Source organism: Diaphorina citri, unplaced genomic scaffold (genome assembly GCF_000475195.1).
Source record: "Diaphorina citri unplaced genomic scaffold, Diaci psyllid genome assembly version 1.1 scaffold1551, whole genome shotgun sequence".
Taxonomy (NCBI): domain Eukaryota; kingdom Metazoa; phylum Arthropoda; class Insecta; order Hemiptera; family Psyllidae; genus Diaphorina; species Diaphorina citri.
The window spans coordinates 21,661-42,061 of NW_007378977.1; the positions used below are offsets into that span (position 1 = coordinate 21,661).

The 20,401-nt window shown below is 41.2% G+C and overlaps 3 protein-coding genes across 4 annotated transcripts; 1 reads left to right on the forward strand and 2 right to left on the reverse strand.

Moving 5' to 3' along the window:
• The first annotated feature begins 152 nt into the window (after positions 1 to 152).
• LOC103516350 lies at positions 153 to 5,827 on the forward strand. Its single transcript, XM_008481313.3, has 4 exons — positions 153 to 261; positions 4,455 to 4,496; positions 4,806 to 4,994; positions 5,501 to 5,827. Exons 1-4 carry the CDS (start codon positions 222 to 224, stop codon positions 5,707 to 5,709), a joined length of 480 nt encoding a protein of 159 aa, XP_008479535.1. The 5' UTR covers positions 153 to 221; the 3' UTR covers positions 5,710 to 5,827.
• LOC103516349 lies at positions 2,524 to 8,841 on the reverse strand. Of its 2 annotated transcripts, XM_026828782.1 has the most exons (5): positions 8,778 to 8,841; positions 8,270 to 8,494; positions 7,752 to 7,825; positions 6,700 to 7,098; positions 2,524 to 2,626 (listed from the first exon to the last, which is right to left on the reverse strand). In XM_026828782.1, exons 1-4 carry the CDS (start codon positions 8,823 to 8,825, stop codon positions 6,711 to 6,713), a joined length of 735 nt encoding a protein of 244 aa, XP_026684583.1. In that variant the 5' UTR covers positions 8,826 to 8,841; the 3' UTR covers positions 2,524 to 2,626; positions 6,700 to 6,710. The 2 variants fall into 2 exon arrangements, with proteins under 2 accessions (XP_026684583.1, XP_008479534.1); XM_008481312.3 differs by lacking the exon at positions 2,524 to 2,626 and having other exon boundaries at positions 6,111 to 7,098.
• A 4,011-nt stretch (positions 8,842 to 12,852) lies between these two features.
• On the reverse strand, positions 12,853 to 16,827 carry LOC108253301 (ejaculatory bulb-specific protein 3). The gene is made up of 3 exons (XM_017447016.2): positions 16,796 to 16,827; positions 16,285 to 16,319; positions 12,853 to 13,389 (listed from the first exon to the last, which is right to left on the reverse strand). Exons 1-3 carry the CDS (start codon positions 16,825 to 16,827, stop codon positions 13,244 to 13,246), a joined length of 213 nt encoding a protein of 70 aa, XP_017302505.1. The 3' UTR covers positions 12,853 to 13,243.
• Between the last annotated feature and the right edge of the window lie 3,574 nt (positions 16,828 to 20,401).

The following is a 20,401-nucleotide window of genomic DNA, read 5'->3' on the forward strand; positions in this document are numbered from 1 at the left end:
CAGCCCTGCCAAAAGTACTGGATGTATCTTTGATTTGATTTTTTACTTTTTTTATACAGGGTGTATCACAAAGCTATGTCAAGCCGAAAATGGCGAATAGTACAGGTCAAGGGCTACAAAAAGTTCCCCGGACAACCTACGCTTCCCGAACCAAAACTAGTAGAGATTTACACCCTGTAGGTATTGGTCCTGGAGATTTTCCAGCTTAAAACATCTGGAAAATGAAGAAACCAATTTTGTTCCTACCTCTGACTATTTTGTGTAAGTTAGTCCATTATTGAAGACTTTTATAAGAAAGGCCTAACCCTACTTGGGTCTCTTTTGGATGAAACAGCTTTTGGAAGAACCAGTATTTTACCTATAAATTTTCTTTAAAAAAAAAAATAATAATAATAATAATAAAAATAGAAAGTAAAAATGTAGAAAAGAAATTTGGCAATTTTATACAACTTACTAAAAGTCATAGAGAATTGGAAAGAGTGAGTTAGTTAGAACCAGCTTAACGCCATACACAAAAAGCCCACTTTGACACTTATAGGTACCTTACATGATCATTAGTAATGTCATTACCAATGATGGAATTCCGGATTTTCTGATTTTTCATCATCATTATTTGGAAATAATGACATTACTAATGATTGTGTAAGGTACCTATTAGGTGTAAGGGCAACTGTCCCAGAAGATGGGTTAGGATTATACAAATCTCCGAGTGAGTTAGAACGGCTCTTTTCTGTAGACTACTCAGTCGGTAAGTTGGATCCTAAAACAAGTAAATAACACTATTGCCAAATTTTAACCACAGAGTTTTCAGTAAACCTAGAGTTTAAGAAATACTGGTCTGTGTAAACACCAGTGGCGTCCAGTACATTCCAGTCCACTTAAGGCCCGTTCCCACTTGTCGTTCGGAAAAAAATCGTGTCGTGTGAAGTGGGATGAAACTGACAAACGGCTCTTTTCTGTAGACTACTCAGTCGGTAAGTTGGATCCTAAAACATGAAAATAACACCATTGCCAAATTTTAACCACATAGTTTTCAGTAAACCTAGAGTTTAAGAAAATACTGGTCTGTGTAAACACCATCAGTGACGTCCAGTACATTCCAGTCCACTTAAGGCCCGTTCCCACTTGTCGTTCGGAAAAAAATCGTGTCGTGTGAAGTGGGATGAAACTGACAACAAATAAGAACGGGCTTTTCGTTGGCTAGAATCAATTGGATGCAATCCATTAGGCCAGCCAGCCACTCACTATCAGATAGACCTGATGTCCTGATGAGCACACACACTATCAGATAGACCTGATCAGGTATCTGTCAAGGGTCAGTTGGATCTGATCGAAATTTCAACATCAGGTATCAGTTCGCCTCATAGACATGTTCTTGCTTCCACACACTATCAGGTATTTAGTATTGGTATAAGTAGGGCCAGATCCTGGTTAGATCTTTTGTGCCATAAAATTCAGGCACTATCAGGTATACCTGACATCAAGTGTAGGTACCTGTCAGTTGTACCTGATAGTGAGTGGCTGGCCTTAGAGGTTAAAAAAGCATTAATAATAACTGTACAGACATAATAGTAATAGAAAGTAAAAATGACACACCGCCTTACATCTCACTAACCCCTTCATTCGGCTGTTCTCCATCTTCAACCGCTTTCAAACCTAGAGACCATCATTTTCATATGAGAACTATAGCGAAACGCCTTTGACAGCCTAAGACTAGCCTGAAAGGCCCGGCACCCATTGCAAGCGTAGGCGTAGTTGCCTGAAAAATCAAATCTAGAGACCATCATTTTCATAGGAGAGTTATAACGAAACGCCTTTGGCAGCCTAAGAATGGCAAGTCGCGAGTTAAAATAAAATAGAAATAGGTACTTTCCTATTCGTTGGGTATTTATTTTATTTACAAAATCAAAGACAAAAACAAAACAACAAACGAAAAAAAAAAACATGTTTTTTGATTCAATATCATAAATACACAATTATTATGTATGTGGTGGTAATGGTGGGTGTAGGTAGGTATAATGATTGATGAATACTGTTCGTGCGAACGGGACACTGTGACTTTTAGAAGAGCGTAGTCGCCTGTAAAACCAAACCTTTGAAAATGATAGAGACCCTCTATAGACTCTTAATTTTCAACGCACTCAACCTCAAAATTGAAAGGGTTAGCCTATTGTTGTTAACGTTTGTGTCGACATTTCAATCTTCCCCCTCCAATCCAAGGAAAGCAGCCACCTCCAGGGGGTTTGTCCAGAGTGCCGAGGGATTTATTCTGCCTCGGTGGTGTAGTGGTCAAGGCGCTCGCCTGGTAAACAGGAGGGCGTGAGTTCAATCCCAGCCGAAGTATGGAATTTTATCCTTAATATAACTTGAGAATTTGAACACAATAATAGTAGTAGCCTACTGCTGGAGTAAAGGGACTTTTCAGTCCTATGCGAGCAGTATAAATAAGCACTATTATAGGTAGGTAGATAGGTACCTACATAGGCAGGTACCTACATATGTAGGTACCTACATAGGTAATGTGGTGGGGTTGGCTGGACATTCAAAGAGGTGCGGCACATCATGCACAGCTGTTCTGCATTTGGTACATTTATCATCTACTGATGGGGTGATTGATGGATATTATGTAGGTATTAGCCTATTAATGGATATATTTATCAATGTCCTCAAACGTATCAACCCGGATGGTCGAACTATTAACCCCCTTCCGCACATACACATGTCCATCCCAAGTCCAGCAATGCAACCAGTTCATTATCTGACACCGTCCGCGGGCCACCAGGAACAAATTCTTCTTGTGCGTTGACAGATGCTCGTCAATGTAGACCGTGAAGTTTCGGTCCCTATACTTAGCGTGCCGCTGGAGATGGATGTTGAACCCGATCTTGCGTTCGTCCTTGGGCCGCTTGAGCATTTTAAGGCGGGTCTGTCGCATCCAGTCGAACTTGACCTTGCGGTTGCGGAGCTTGACGATGATACCGTCGGTCTGCAGCTGCTCGGTGCCGGTGCTGTCGAAATTTTTGGTATACCTGGCGAAACAACGGAGTAGAATAGAATATACCTTGTTTATCCTGCCCGAATAGAACTGAAAAGTCCTTTCACCCCAGCAGTCTAAACAAGGTCTCGTATATTTGATGGGTTAAAGCAGGCATGTCAAACTGGCGGCCCGCCAGTTTGAAAAGACACACACACACACAACCTCGACCTAAAGTTGTGACTTTTGTTAGAAATGAATACCTAGCTCACCCCTAAAGGGAATTCAGCTAAGAACGGGATGAAGAGTTGAGGAAAGCTCTCAACGGGTTACTTTCTGGAGTTTCTGGTTTTCTCGTGTTGACCCAATCGGAAGTATTGTGTCTGAATGTGTCTGTTATCGTCCATCTTTTTTTTTTTTTGTTTTTGTTTGTTTGTTTTGTTTTTATTGTTTTTTTTTTTTCAAAATAATAATTAACTTTATTTTTCAATAAGACAGAACAACAATTACAAAGAAAGAGATGAGAAAGGGGGGAAAATGGATTTAAGACAACATTTTATTAAAAAAAAAATCCTTTTTCCACTTTCTTTGATAAAATGTCCTGTCTATTTTTTGTTGAGATGTACCCCCATTCATAGAATAAATACCTATGTTTGTCCCCCCATCTGATGAGGGACATACTACGGGATGGGCATGCTATGATCTTACCTGGTCTGATATATTGTCACGATGTTGGTCCTCCAGTGATTATACTTGAGGACGTTGCACAGTTTATCCATGAGCTAACACACAAAACAAATGAGAACATGAGTCAAAGACAGAAAAATTTGAGCCAGCCTAGTTAGCTTAGTTGGTAGAGCGTCTACCTGGTAAGCGCTAGGCCGCGGGTTCGATTCCCGCCCGGTGCGGATTTTATCCTGAAGGGACAATGTTCGTTCTCGAAACGGCTGGCTTTCTCCTATCCTGTCTTCCTTCTCTCTTCGATTTCGGGACGATAAGACCTTAGCAGTTAAAGTTCCCTTAAACGTCGAGGGGGGAGCCCTCGCCCCCTCCCTAAATATAGCCCTGCCAAAAGTACTGGATGTACCTTTGATTTGATTTGATTTTTTACTTTTTTTTATACAGGGTGTATCACAAAGCTATGTCAAGCCGAAAATGGCGAATAGTACAGGTCAAGGGCTACAAAAAGTTCCCCGGACATTTTGAAACGGACATTTTCATTTCACCTTATACAGAAACGGAACGTTCATGGTCCTGAAGCCATGGATCTGCAACTTCAATTCCGTGCTTTCCATCCTGTCCAGGGTAATATCGGTGTCGAACATCTTGTTCAGAAAGTTCGGGTCACGACGTTCATAGTGAACTAGGTCGTAGAGACGTAGGAAAGTGTCCTTCTGCTCTTGGTTGGTGAAGCGGAGGATAAGTTTCCTAAAGGAAGATTTTCCGAAAGGTTATTTTTTTTAATTCAATTTTTCCACAGTTTTCTCCTTGGACCATTCCTCATCTACGCCAGGACCTACAGGTAACTAAGTTTTCTATGTATAATATTATTGAATGACCCCAGTTATTCAACATTTTTTCCTTTTGTTTGCAGGCTAAATTATTTTTTAAAAATTTATTAGAATTTAAATATCTTTATTTTTTTCATTAATAAATATACCTACCTACATACACTTACAAAATAATTAATTTTAACAATCTAAATTGATATATCCAAGCTAAAATTTAGCTTAAAAAAAGTATCTCAGAAAGATCTTAGAAATCATAAAATCAGCATTTATAAAAGATCTCGGAAAATCAGCCTAATAGTAGCAATCATTCCATCCGACAGAGGAATCCTTCCCGGGCCTTCTCGACTCGACTAACCTGGCCCCGGCCAAACTGTGCATACCGGGTAATGCCGAGTCCATAGCCAACTGCCAGACCAAGCTGAAAGCGGACGTTCAGGCACACTTGTATCCCCTGTTCAACCTGTCCAAACTGACGGACGGGCGGTGCGCGCATGTGACGCATGGTGTTGGTAAGTTTCCCCCCCTCCCCCAAAAGTTTTGATAAAATTCGCCCCGGGCGGGAATCGAGCTCGTTACGTAGTACTTATAAGGCAGACACGCTAACCACCTAGCTAACTAGGCTGGCAGGCTGATATAAGTAACTGAGAGGCTGAGAGGTCTGTCCCGAAATCTTTTTTTTTATGAGGTTTGAGAGGGAACTGTAATTGCTATGGTCTTATCGTCCCGAAATCGAAGAGAGAAGGAAGACAGGATAGGAAAAAGCCAGCCGTTCCGAGAACGAACATTATCCCATCAGGATAACATCCGCCCCGGGCGGGAATCGAATCCGCGGCCTAGCGCTTACAAGGCAGACGCACTACCAACTAAGCTAACTAGGCTGGCAAGTGTCCCGAAATCGAATTTGAATGGTCACTGAAATTGTATGAACGCCGTAAAAATTGATTGAATATGCAATGTGCAAGATATAAAATATAGAACCCCTTTTACTTAATATTAATTCACTTCTCTCTTCCAGTAAAAGGCCCGGATGGTAAGCCGGCCGGCCTAGTGCGTTGCTGTATGGACGGAAGCTACTCTCTCGGGCCTGGCATGGAGGACAGACTGCTGTTCCACTTCTTCAACGACAATGGCAAAGATGCCATCATGGTCCGGGCTTTCTATGGCAAGGATTGTCTGGACAAAATGAAACGGGAGAACTATACGGAAACGCCTTTGGCAGCCTAAGAATGGCCTGAGGCCCGTCACCCTGCGCGTACGCACATTGGAAGAGCATTGCCCGAAACAGAAAACCTAGAGACCATCATTTTCATATGAGAACTATAGCGAAACGCCTTTGACAGCCTAAGACTAGCCTGAAAGGCCCAGCACCCATTGCAAGCGTAGGCGTAGTTGCCTGAAAAATCAAATCTAGAGACCATCATTTTCATAGGAGAGTTATAACGAGACGCCTTTGGCAGCCTAAGAATGGCAAGTCGCGAGTTAAAATAAAATAGAAATACCTAGGTACTTTCCTATTCGTTGGGTATTTATTTTATTTACAAAATCAAAGACAAAAACAAAACAACAAACGGAAAAAAAACATGTTTTTTGATTCAATATCATAAATACACAATTATTATGTATGTGGTGGGTGTAGGTAGGTATAATGATTGATGAATTGTTCGTGCGAACGGGACACTGTGACTTTTAGAAGAGCGTAGTCGCCTGTAAAACCAAACCTTTGAAAATGATAGAGACCCTCTATAGACTCTTAATTTTCAACGCACTCAACCTCAAAATTGAAAGTTAAGGTTAGCCTATTGTTGTTAACGTTTGTGTCGACATTTCAATCTTCCCCCTCCAATCCAAGGAAAGCAGCCACCTCCAGGGGGTTTGTCCAGAGTGCCGAGGGATTCATTCTGCCTCGGTGGTGTAGTGGTCAAGACGCTCGCCTGATAAACAGGAGGGCGTGAGTTCAATCCCAGCCGAAGTATGGAATTTTATCCTCAATATAACTTGAGAATTTGAACACAATAATAGTAGTAGCCTACTGCTGGAGTAAAGGGACTTTTCAGTCCTATGCGAGCAGTATGAATAAGCACTATTATTATAATGTGGTGCGGTTGGCTGGATATTCAAAGAGGTGCGGCACATCATGCACAGCTGTTCTGCATTTGGTACATTTTATCATCTACTGATGGGGTGTTTGATGGATAACCTATTGATGGATATTATGTATTAGCCTATTAATGGATATATTTATCAATGTCCTCAAACGTATCAACCCGGATGGTCGAAGTATTAACCCCCTTCCGCACATACACATGTCCATCCCAAGTCCAGCAATGCAACCAGTTCATTATCTGACACCGTCCGCGGGCCACCAGGAACAAATTCTTCTTGTGCGTTGACAGATGCTCGTCAATGTAGACCGTGAAGTTTCGGTCCCTATACTTAGCGTGCCGCTGGAGATGGATGTTGAACCCGATCTTGCGTTCGTCCTTGGGCCGCTTGAGCATTTTAAGGCGGGTCTGTCGCATCCAGTCGAACTTGACCTTGCGGTTGCGGAGCTTGACGATGATACCGTCGGTCTGCAGCTGCTCGGTGCCGGTGCTGTCGAAATTTTTGGTATACCTGGCGAAACAACGGAGTAGAATAGAATATACCTTGTTTATCCTGCCCGAATAGAACTGAAAAGTCCTTTCACCCCAGCAGTCTAAACAAGGTCTCGTATATTTGATGGGTTAAAGCAGGCATGTCAAACTGGCGGCCCGCCAGTTTGAAAAGACACACACACACACAACCTCGACCTAAAGTTGTGACTTTTGTTAGAAATGAATACCTAGCTCACCCCTAAAGGGAATTCAGCTAAGAACGGGATGAAGAGTTGAGGAAAGCTCTCAACGGGTTACTTTCTGGAGTTTCTGGTTTTCTCGTGTTGACCCAATCGGAAGTATTGTGTCTGAATGTGTCTGTTATCGTCCATCTTTTTTTTTTTTTGTTTTTGTTTGTTTGTTTTGTTTTTATTGTTTTTTTTTTTTCAAAATAATAATTAACTTTATTTTTCAATAAGACAGAACAACAATTACAAAGAAAGAGATGAGAAAGGGGGGAAAATGGATTTAAGACAACATTTTATTAAAAAAAAAATCCTTTTTCCACTTTCTTTGATAAAATGTCCTGTCTATTTTTTGTTGAGATGTACCCCCATTCATAGAATAAATACCTATGTTTGTCCCCCCATCTGATGAGGGACATACTACGGGATGGGCATGCTATGATCTTACCTGGTCTGATATATTGTCACGATGTTGGTCCTCCAGTGATTATACTTGAGGACGTTGCACAGTTTATCCATGAGCTAACACACAAAACAAATGAGAACATGAGTCAAAGACAGAAAAATTTGAGCCAGCCTAGTTAGCTTAGTTGGTAGAGCGTCTACCTGGTAAGCGCTAGGCCGCGGGTTCGATTCCCGCCCGGTGCGGATTTTATCCTGAAGGGACAATGTTCGTTCTCGAAACGGCTGGCTTTCTCCTATCCTGTCTTCCTTCTCTCTTCGATTTCGGGACGATAAGACCTTAGCAGTTAAAGTTCCCTTAAACGTCGAGGGGGGAGCCCTCGCCCCCTCCCTAAATATAGCCCTGCCAAAAGTACTGGATGTACCTTTGATTTGATTTGATTTTTTACTTTTTTTTATACAGGGTGTATCACAAAGCTATGTCAAGCCGAAAATGGCGAATAGTACAGGTCAAGGGCTACAAAAAGTTCCCCGGACATTTTGAAACGGACATTTTCATTTCACCTTATACAGAAACGGAACGTTCATGGTCCTGAAGCCATGGATCTGCAACTTCAATTCCGTGCTTTCCATCCTGTCCAGGGTAATATCGGTGTCGAACATCTTGTTCAGAAAGTTCGGGTCACGACGTTCATAGTGAACTAGGTCGTAGAGACGTAGGAAAGTGTCCTTCTGCTCTTGGTTGGTGAAGCGGAGGAAGATCGGATAGGTAACGTTTGAGATGACTTTCTGTGGGAATGGAAACGATAGGGTCAAGAAGAGAAGAGAAGAGAAGACAGAAGAGAAGAGAAGAGAAGAGAAGAGAAAAGAATACATGAAATAGAATATACCTTGTTTATCCTGCTCGAATGAGGCTGAAAAGACCCTTTACCCCGGCAGTCTAACACAAGATCTCGTGTATTTTATGGGTTTAACAACATTATTACATCGTGTTTACAACAAAAGGCCTCGGCCACAGAACACTGGGCCATCGAAATCGGCCACGGAGGTAAAAAAGAAAAGTGTTTCATACCTCGGGAGTCAACACGAAGTTGGGTTGTGCGTTGAGTCGCTTCAACATCACAATATCCGTCTCACGATCGCACATGACCGCGAGCAGGATCCCGGAACACACGCAGGCGACAGCTCTCCCGTGCACAATAGACATTGTGCCACGCACATCATGAGAAGAAAAGGTGGCATCGGCTTGTGTTATCAGCGTAGTTCATCTGTTGATTTTTTTCACACGGTTGATTTTTGATTTCTTTTTCGGAGAAGTTTGATAGGGAGAAGAGGGAAGTGTGACAACGAAGTTCTGTTCGTCCCGAAATTGAAGAGAGGAGGAAAGGACAGAAAAAAGCCAGCCGTCAAGTAAAAAAGGAAGGTCTTTTGTCCGAAAATCCCCACAGGAGAGGAGAGCAGGATAGAAGAAGTTAAGAAGTTTGATAGGCGGAACTATAACAACAGAGGTATCTACTATCGACCCAAATTCAAAAGAGGACAGGATAGAAAGCCAGCTGTTCCGGGAATGAACCCTGTCTAAACCCTCTCCGGGAATGAACCGCCCCGTGCGGGAACCTTTTTCCGCTACACATATTCCGACGGTCTGAGTGGCTGGTCTGATACTGCACAGAAGGTAATGGTCTGATACTGCACAGAAGGTAGTGGAAGTAAACAACTAGTTCTGGCCACTTACTATCAGGTAGACCTGACAGGCCGTACCTATCAAGTCCTAATAGTGAGTGGCCGGCCTAGCTATTGGCGATAGCACGTTGAATGCACGTCTTGTTACGTTGATGCCAGACCTGGCCGAAGACCTTGACATACTCAACCAGATGACAATACCTATACGTGAGGACATACCCAACAACATAATGACGATAAACTTGTTTGGTTATACGTGTCCTGTATCCACGTTATGTAAAATTGTAAACAATCAATAAATAGCCAGCGGCCATAGCTCGTTGAACGCACGAGTTCCCTATGGATCACTCAATGGTTCGTTCACTGATCACTGAATTTAGGTTCACTTAGTATATTTACCCTAACGTGTTTCCCTTGCTAAAGAAATAGCAAAGGTTGAGTGCGAAGGGCATTCACTCGTAAAATTTGTAGCCAAAACCAAATATCAGCCCACAGCAATCACCCTAGCTAGGGCTGATTGAGAGGCTGACGAAAAACGCCGACACCGTCTGTACACGGGAAAAGGCGAAGCAAAAGTATATCCTAACGTATGTCCACACCTAGAAGACGCTAGACGGCCGTCAATCGATGTCGACTGAACCGTCCACACTGCCTCGACAACATAGATCCATCTCGTCGATGGACGGCGTCTACTGTGTGGACACACTTTAATGCTATTTTAGCCGTGAAAACCTCCATTCCTTATGAAATAGTCGGACAGCATTGAGCAGAAAATTATGAATGGTTCATTCATAAGGCAATTCCTCTCTTATGGAGGGTTCTTTTCTGTTTAATGCTGTCCAATTATAAGCCGTGTGGGGATTCCCTTGTTAAAGATACTTCAAAATAGAGGCTGTATTGTTCACTTTATCGACACTAAATCACGTTTCGGCCATACAATACGGTAAATCCTTACTTTAGGTACTTATTGCTCGTGTTCTTTGTTCTTTCAATGGGGTCATTCACTAATACCTATTTAAAATGTTATAGCAATCAATTATAGCTAATGTTCACAATTTGCCTTAGTCATAGGTAGGTAGGTAGACCTATTATAAGCTAGGTACCTACCTAGGTAGGTATCTACACACATAAGTGGTGAAAGAACACGTCACCAAAATGGGGGAATTCCAAGAAATGTTTACAATTTCAAGCTTTTAAGGTCACTGTTTTTTAGAGGTTTGATAGAGGAACTATTGAAGTATTATCGTCCTGAAATTGAAGAGAGATGGACAAGATATGGAAAAAAGACAGAACAAACATGGGTTCGTTCTCAGAACGGCTGACTTTTTCCTATCCTGTCCTTCTTCTCACTTCAATTTCGAAACGGTAGGTTCCCTCTGTCAAAACCTGAGGAGGCGGATAGCTTGTCCCCGAATGTAGTATAAGATAGGCGTGGATATAATAATTACATAACACACGAATATTATGTAAATAAATACCTATGTCTATGAGTATGATAGGTAGGTAGTTACACCGATAGGTAAAATACATGTTGACACCTAATTAATACCCGAAGATTTATTAATGGTTGATCACTCTTGTTTATCGTAGGTTAGATACCTACACCTATGTACGAACATACATACCTGTATCTACGTTATTTTGTACTTACTCCTTAAGTACTTGGTTCGTAAACAGTTAGAACAGATGTAATGTTTTTCCCCAAGGGGATTTGATAGAGACAATTGTTACAACAGAGATCTTGTCGTCCCGAAATCGAAGAGAGAAGGACAGGAATACCTACAGGATAGGAGAAAGCCAGCCATTCCGGGCACAAACTACACATACATAGGAGAAAACATACATAGGAGAAACGAATCTAATCTGTTTAGGATATAAAGTTCACAGTTGAAAAGCACACACAACTCAATTTTCCTGTAAAATGCAGCAAGTACTAGAGCTGTGACATTTATCCGGATATCCGAATATCCGGATGCGGATAATTATTCGAATACGGATTTGAATCCGGATATTATCCGGATAATTTACAGCTCTAGTAAGTACCCAATTATCCGGTACTGTCCCGATGAACTTTACGAGATCTATCGTCACTGCTGGTAACCTTGTCCTTTAACTTTGATCTCGACCCTCATAAGAATTATTCTCATCGCTCGACCTTAACTCGTCTACATCATCTGATTCGATATAGAATCATTTTTTATCATCTCAATCAATGGCGCGTTAGCGTTCTGATCGATAAGCTGTATCCCCACATAGTCAACGGCCGTCGATCGACGATAACTCTATGTTGTCGAGGCAGTGTACGGTTTCAGTCGACATCGATAATAGAGTCGATCGGCGGTCGTCATATATGTGTGAACACGGCTGTAGGTCACACGTTCGATTCTCGCCCAGGCCGAACTTTATCCTCGACAGATAAGGTTCAATCTCGGAACGACTGGCTTTCTCCTATCCTGTCCTTCTCCATTGTTAACTAATAGCTAATATGGATTTATATCTTCCCCTTTTGAAAATATCACTATACGCCACTGTAACATAGTCGATATAGAATCATCTCAATATTCAATAACATTAATATTATTGTCGATCTTGAACTTCATCAATGCCAATGATTTATGATTCTTTGACATTATTCTATTTATTTTCCGATTTTCTTTTAATTCCATTCTCTTCTCTTCTACATATTCTATTCTATCATTTTCTTCTGTTCTGTTCTCTTTACTCTTATTTTCTATTGAGTTCTTTATTCTTTTCTCTGCTTTCATATTCTCTTCTCATTTCTCATCTACTATCTTCTCTTCTCATCTACTATCTTCTTTTCTCTTCTCTTCTCCTCTTTTCCCCCTTTTCTTTCTAATTCTCTTCTCTTCTCTTTTCTTCTCAAAGGCTAGACTGGTTTCAAAATTGAATGATTAATTCTTGAAAGACAGCTAAAAGTTCAAAATAAGTAGCTAAATTGAAACCAACAAATTGTATTATACATATAAAATAGTTACATTTATTTTAACAGTTTCTTTTGTTTTCAAACCATGGATGATTGGATGACACCACTTTCAAAACATGGATGACACTACTTCTTGTATAAATGGTCTAAGAATATCACAATTTAATATTAGTAACTATGGGTGCTTTATTATACTGAGGGACATACTATCAACTATGAGATGAGCATGCTTGCAGACAATAATATCTTCGTTTAACCTAGCAGTTATCTGTATCCTTCCTATGAACTTAGCTATAGATATGTAGGTGGAAGGTAAAGCGATATCTCTCCTTTAAAATTTGGAAAAAAATGTTGATAGCCGATTTGTTTCTAATCTGAAGACAGACCCCTTCTTGGGACAAAATCAATAGGAACATCATATTCTTGGCTGGCAATCTTTGCCATCTGAGCCATTTCAGGAAATCCGACAGACAGGAGAAACTTGAGGAAACTTTGGCTATTTGGACAGTAAAACCAATATGGGGAATTAGGAACGCAATTTTTCGTGCTAAAGTTGCATTATCATAAGGCCAAAGGTAGAAACACATTACTATCACGTCACGTGACCTGACGAGAGGGCAGTGTGGCTATCATTAACGAAACCACCTACAATATTATGGGAAAACTTTGAACTACATCTTTCCGAATCCCCATGAGCTCGCGTGACGTGACAGTAGTTTTTTGGTAGACGGACGAGACCAAATTTTAGACTCCTAAAACTTGTGATACTCCTACCTAAACCATCAATTTTTCTTCCACATTAGTTACATTTTACCTGGAACTACCAACGTTCATTTTTTACTTTTTAGACGTCAGGTATCGCTAGCCCATCTGTTTCACCGCTGTTTCTCCCATCTGTCGCACTCGGGGTTTCACTTATTCCCGGTGAACTGCTGGATGATCTTGGCCCACTCCTTCGGGTAGTTCCTCTGGACGTGGGAGAGGACCTTCTGGATCTGCCTGGTTTCGGCGGGCGTACATTGGGGGCAGGCTCCGCGTAGGACCAGAGGGGCGAACGCTGAAACAGTCAGTTGGAGAAGAGGGTGAGAAAAGCAGTGGTAAAACACAGTAAATCACTTTAAATGTAGGATGGGCATGCTACGACACAGACCACATGCGTCTAATAGCAGTCGTTTCATTGCTACGAAATAAAAACGGCGATGAAACACCCATAAAAGAAAAAAAATTATTTCCCGTTTCTGCCTTTTTTTACTATAATTGAAAGAAGTTTGATAGAGGGAACTTAAGAACGGGGGTCTTATCGTCACTAAACAGGATAGGAGAAAAACCAGATGTTCCGGGAACCCCGGGCTAAATCTAAACCGCGGCCTAGCGCTAAAAAAGCGGGCGGTCTACCTTCCAAGCTAACTGGGCTGACATAAAAGAGGTGCACCAAATAACAATGTGACATTGTATCCATAAACAGTAGAGATAGAGATTGCCCCAAGGAACACTGTGTATTTTGATTGAGATCTGAGATCCCCAAAAAGAGGTGCTGAGTAGAAGCTAGAAGGTTAGGCAAATAGGCACTTAGGAACCTCTAACATTGATAAGCAACATGACCAAACCTAGGTAGACCTAGATCTGAGATCCCCAAAAAGGGGTGCTGATTAGAAGCTAGAAGGTTAGGCAAATAGGCACTTAGGAACCTCTAACATTGATAAGCAACATGACCAAACCTAGGTAGACCTTCATCAATCAAATTGGATCTGGAGACATCACTAATAGAAAATAGGACCTAGTAATCGACACATCCTCATTTATACATTCCTAGCTATGACCATTGTATAGGCAGGGACGATCCTATGGGGGCCCCGGGACCCCTAGGGACAACTCCTATTGGACCCGTCCTCAAGACATTTTTTTTTACACAGGGAACTGTAACCGCTAAGGCCTTATCGTCCCGAAAACAATGAGAGGAGGAAGACAGGATAGGAGAAAGCCAGCCGTTCCGAGAACGAACCTTATCTGTTTAGGATAAAACCCTAACCGGGCGGGAATAGGTAGTCGTATTTTTCCATTAAAAAAATAGTAATAATAATGGCTCAGGGTCCCCTTGAGAATCCCGGGGCAAATGGGACCGCATGGACCCCCCTATGAGCGACCCTGTGCTTAGGTACCTATCTTAGTAACCTGCCTACAAAAAGCGAAATCGTGTTTCGAATACAAGGAGATTAGAGATAGATTAATACCTATTAGATATGGGCAATCTGGACATAATATCTAGACATAGTATCAAATAGGGATCTGAAAAAACGAAGTGAATTCTATGTTTTTACTCGAAAAGGGGCCATTTGCTCAAGCATCATGAGCACGTTGCCCTCTGGAAAAATGTTAGACGAAGTTTCTTAACTATGAAAAATAACTGAAACTTATTCAGGATCAGAAAAAAAGTATCTAGGTATTAGGAATGAGGTAAAATAAACTGGATAGTTACTTTGTATTTGAGAGACAGTCGTCTGTATTTTAGGCACCTAATAACACACGCATAGGGCATAGGTACAAGCTACGTAATTATTAAAATAATTAATTACATAGGGTTTCCAGTCATAGCTATTACGACACTATACAGACTACCAGTATGTGGTACACCACAACTCTAGAAGGTGGTACTCGTAAAAGTATTAATCATACAGGATGTTAACCCATTGAGTACCAAAACACACTGAGAAAAAAAATTAGGGTGCCGGCAGCCCAATCGTGTGACTGGGTTCCGACACTCTAATATTGAACTCTATATCGGGAAGCTCGACACTAATATAGCATTCCAACAGCCTAAATCAGGGGAAGTAACCCAATAATAGCTAGAGTTCTTCCACCCTAAACTTGTGGCACCCAGTCACCAATTTTTTTCTCAGTGCACCTGTCTCGGTGGCGTAGTGGTCAAGACGTTCGTCTGGTAAACAGGAGGGCGCGGGTTCGAACCCTGTCAAGGCATAAGATTTCATACTCATTTATTTGAGAAATTGACCACATAATAATGGAGCCCTAAGGGTTAGGTGGTAGAGAACGCCTCCGGCGTGAACCTCACCTAGTGGTAACCTTTGACTCAAGGATACTACACTTTTCATGTTCTCAACCTAAGTACCTACCCTAAGTGCGCATCCACAATGTGGGCCATAGACCGAGGATCCGAGGAAACTCCCACCAGTGTGTCCATAACAGAGCTTTGGGAACCTCCTGCTTTTTTTAGATACACGTGAAAATTTTGTCGCGGTCGAGACACCCTTGTGAACGTATTACGTATACTAATAATTGAAAAGAGCAATGTGACATGTGACTCCGGACCAAAACGCTTCGCCAGAAAATTTTGATAAATTCGTGTTCATAATCAAATTATTGATGTTTTAATCACCGATTTCATTCATGATTTGATTTTGATCCTCCAAAGGGTTAAACATCCTGAGTTTTGTCTCTTGTAGCTAAGTAGTTCCTTAGTTCATGATTTCCCGTTTCTGCCTTTTTTTACTTTGAAAGAAGTTTGATAGAGGGAACTTAAGAACGGGATAATGGTCTTATCGTCACTAAACAGGATAGGAGAATAACCAGATGTTCCGGGAACCCCGGGCTAAATCTAAACGCGGCCTAACGCTAACAAAGCGGGCGGTCTACCTTCCAAGCTAACTGGGCTGACATAAAAGAGGTGCACCAAATAACAATGTGACATTGTATCCATAAACAGTATTGGCCCGCTAGACCATTTTTGTGACCCGCGAAGCCTTTTTGGGATTTGTACAAACTTACCTAAATGTACCACCAAACGGCGACAAGCTAACCGCCTCCTAAATTTAACCTCACCCAGCCTGAGTGGAGCCTGCATGGAACCCAGCAGCACACGGATTCCCCGGATGGTCACCCATCCAGGTACTAACCACACCGTTGCTTAACTTCTGTGAAAAAGAGTGTCACTTACATTTCAGCCGCCTGCCGACAGGGACGCCTTGACCACTACACCACCGAGGTAGGTAAAGGGACTTTTCAGTCTCATTCTAACAGTATAAATGGAGTATAGAGTATAGTCTATTACTATATTCTATGCTCTACCTATAACTCAACTCCCACAAAGCTATCAGGAGATCAAGAGTAAGTTACATGTTTAAGGATCTGACTCACTGAGTAGTTCACTGAAAAGAGTAGTTCTTTTATAAGACTCACTCACTCTACACATGTCTATTACGCGAGGTATCAGATAGGATTCCACCACCTTTCACTCATCAAGTCAGCAACCACTGCCAAGAGAGGTATATTTTTCTGCCTCGGCTGAGAATCGAACCCAGGAGTTACATCCACGGAACCACAGGAGCAAAGGTGTAAGAAACACTTTGAAACCCCTTGCCTCCATAACAGACAGTCACCCATGTAGATTGAAACCATGTAAAATGTTGTTTAATTCACGTTGGTAATATTATGTAGGTAGGTATTACTTGCATTTCAAACTTTTGTTCAATTGGCTCATTTTATAAACTTCGATTCTGGCATTTTCATTGGAGCCTAGTTTGTAGTTATCACAAACGGTAAGAAACAAGGGCGGTATCAGGTTTTGCCTTTCCTATAGCGTTGTCGGGCCTGGGCTTTGCTGTATTTAGCGTGTTTCCGGGGTTCATCTTCACTTGCTTCGGTACTCTCACTGTTATCGCCAAACAGAGAGGACTTGTCTGAAAGCAAAACAAATAGATTATGACTTATGAGTCTTATGACTGTCAAACTGTTTTGACTTGGCGGCTAATGATGGTTCTATGTGACCTGTGGAACCTGTTCAATGAACGACTTCACTCCCCACTTATCCCTCCTACAAGTACCCACCTATGCCATGGGACCGAAATGTGCTTTATTTTTGCACATGTCCTACATTGTGGGGAGTGCAGGTGTGCATGAGGAATAAGGCTCTTGTCCATGGAGCAGTTTCACTATATTATTAATGGTCCTTTTGAGTGGGACAATATTGAAGAGACCAAGTGAGGGGAAAAAGTTATATTTCTAGCCTCTAACCCATTTTGTTTGTTTCCAAAGCCACCAATTTAAAACTTCCTTGTGTCTAACTGTCTTAACGTTAATTACTGAATTTTTTCTGATTCCCAGGGTGAGAAAATCCAGACCGTGTTGAAAGCTGCAGGAGTGGGGAAATAATTAGAGTAATTGCGGCAATAATTTGAATATTGAAGAGGCAATAATTACAGTAATAGGGGCAATAATTTGAATATTGAAGGAGCAATCATTTGAGCATCCTATGACCTCAAATCAAGATGTACATAGGTACCTACACTTCTATAATTTTCTCATCAAATGCCTTAGACAAAAAAAGTAATGATTCAGTATGACAACAAAATATCTCCCTTCTCTAAGGTGATAGAAGGGAGTATTCTCCTTTCAATGAGATGATAAAAGGGAGTATAAAGGGTGATAAAATGGAGTGCCTCAGTATTCTCCCTTCTATGAGGTGATAAATGTATAGCATTATTTTGCTGTCAGTAACAATGATTTTGGTTTTTAGTAACAGTTCCTGACTAAATTTTCTTTAGTCCATCAATTTTGTTATAGTTATTTCACTCATAATTCTTTGATGTTGGTTTTCTAACTCTTAAATTATGAGCTATTTGCTTATGGTATATTAAATGATTAAATCCCACACCAACTCCCCTGTACATACCTAGCCATGGTATTTGTTCGTCAAACTTCTTTTCCTGATTTAAGTTGAGCAAGGTTTTTTCTATGCATTTCAGTATCATTGGGTCATTGGGCTGCAATCTGAGTGCCACCCGATATGATAGAAGAGCATCGTCCCAGTATTTAGCAGCAAATTCTACTTCACCTTTGCGAAAATAACCCTGGGGAGAAGAAAATAAATATCAAATATTATTAGTAGGTAGTGGGCACCAATGGCATTCAGTTATTACTGGAATTGCTAATAACTGATTGAGAAAAAAAAAATACCTAATAATAAAAAATATAGGTATTTAGTTGATGAAAAATTGTCAGACATAATTATTTGGATGCATCAGTTCAAGCATAGATGATCAAACTGAAAGTAAATGGCCAGCCTAAGACTTTATTATAAGGCCAGCCACTCACTAAAGGTAGATCTGACAGGTACAGCTGAAAAGGTCCACCTCTCAGGTCTACCTGATACCTGATGACACACTCTCAGGTAGACCTGATCAGGTGTAAGTGTCACCTGATGGCTGCCTGTTCAAGCATAGATGATCAAACTGAAAGTGAATGGCCAGCCTGAGACTTTGTTATTATAAGGCCAGCAACTCACTAAAGGTAGATCTGACAGGTACAGCTGAAAAGGTCCACCTCTCAGGTATGCATACCTGATGAGCACACACACACACACACACACACACTCTCAGGTAGACCTGATCAGGTGTAAGTGTCACCTGATGGCTGACCTAAGATTTTTACCTTTGCACAGTCAGGTCTAAGTGAGAGCTCTAAAGTAATAATGTCATGTAAGTATACGTATGTCATAATCATAACACACGATATGAGTACATAGGTATTCCATATGCAAGGCTAGTTACCTTGGATTGGGGGGTAGCGCGTCTGTCTTGTAAACGCTAGAGATTCGTAGAAGCTCAACCCACCCTTTAGGGCTCTTTGCCCCTACGCCTAAACCCCGGAGAGGGCTTTTTGTGTATTACAGTGCCTTATAAGCGCTAGGTCGCAATCCCCGGCCAGGGCGGATTTTATCCTGAACAGATTAAGGTTCTCGGGAAGACTGGCTTTCTCCTATCCTGTCTTTCTGCTCTTTGCTTCCAAGACGGTAAGACCTGAGCAGTACAGACGTTACAGTTCTTTTAAGATAACTTTGTGTAGTTATTTATTACAGAGAATTTTGAAAGTGAAAATGTTGTGTCTGTGTAATTCTCTACATGCAGCGCACCCAATTCGATTACCTAACACACATATATAAACCTACGATAGGTTAGGTACTTACGTATAACTAAGGTACCTACGTTGTATTGGTAATGTATAATGTAGGTATCAAAGGTACATTGGTATCTTAAGTTCTTGTTACCTTAGTACAGTGAGACCTTGGCAATTATTGTGCAGTCTTGGCACACCTTAGTAATCTTGATAGATCGACGTTTTTTTTTTTTTTTTCAATACGTCATTCTACTAGGAGCATTATTTCGTGCTTTACAGATTCGCGAATGACTAATGACTGGTGGCCAATCATCCTTGTAAGTAGGTAGGTATAGGTAGTAGTAATGATGATTATTATGAATGAGAGATGAGCAGATGAGACAGAGCCCCGTCTCGTCCCGTGATTTTTTGACGCGATGAGACAAAATTAATGGATTTTGTTTCGTCTCAAAATTAACGAGACGAAAAATGGATTTTGTTTCGTCTCATGGAAAAAATTACAAGACGATACAACATCCTTTTCTGGTCTTGTCGTGCATCACATGACTAGGTACTTTGCCTAGTAAATTTCGCGACGAAACAATATCTCATCTCGTCACTGTACCTACATAACATTGAAATGGGGGGTCTTTTCTGACGAAATTCCTGTGTGCGGAGTCCAGTATGTAGGACTTTTGCATCCCATTCTTGTTGTTTTTCAACTGTACCTAAGTAGGTAATACTTGTAGGTAGGTCATTATGTTATTACTTATTAACTATTATTAGATACTTATTATTTACAGTTGATAGATAGATAAAATTAGCGCAGAAGATAAAAATAAAACGATCACAGAGGGTTAATTCTGTCTGAATCCGTTTTGAACATTAAAATTGAGAAGGTAAGGTATTATGTCAACAAGACAAGAAACCAAGTTGGTTTACAAATCTGGGTCTTCAGATATTATGACTGAATCGTATGTAACATAAGTAGGTAATAAACCAGCCTAGTTAGCTTGGAAGGAAGCGCGCCTGCCTTACTGTCTTGTAAGCACTAGGTCACGGGTTTGATTCCCGCCCGGGGCGATTTTAATCCTAAACGCTTAAGGTTCGGTCTGGGAACGGCGAGCTTTCTTCTCTTTTCGATTTCGGGACGATAAGACCTCCCTTTATTAAAACTAACT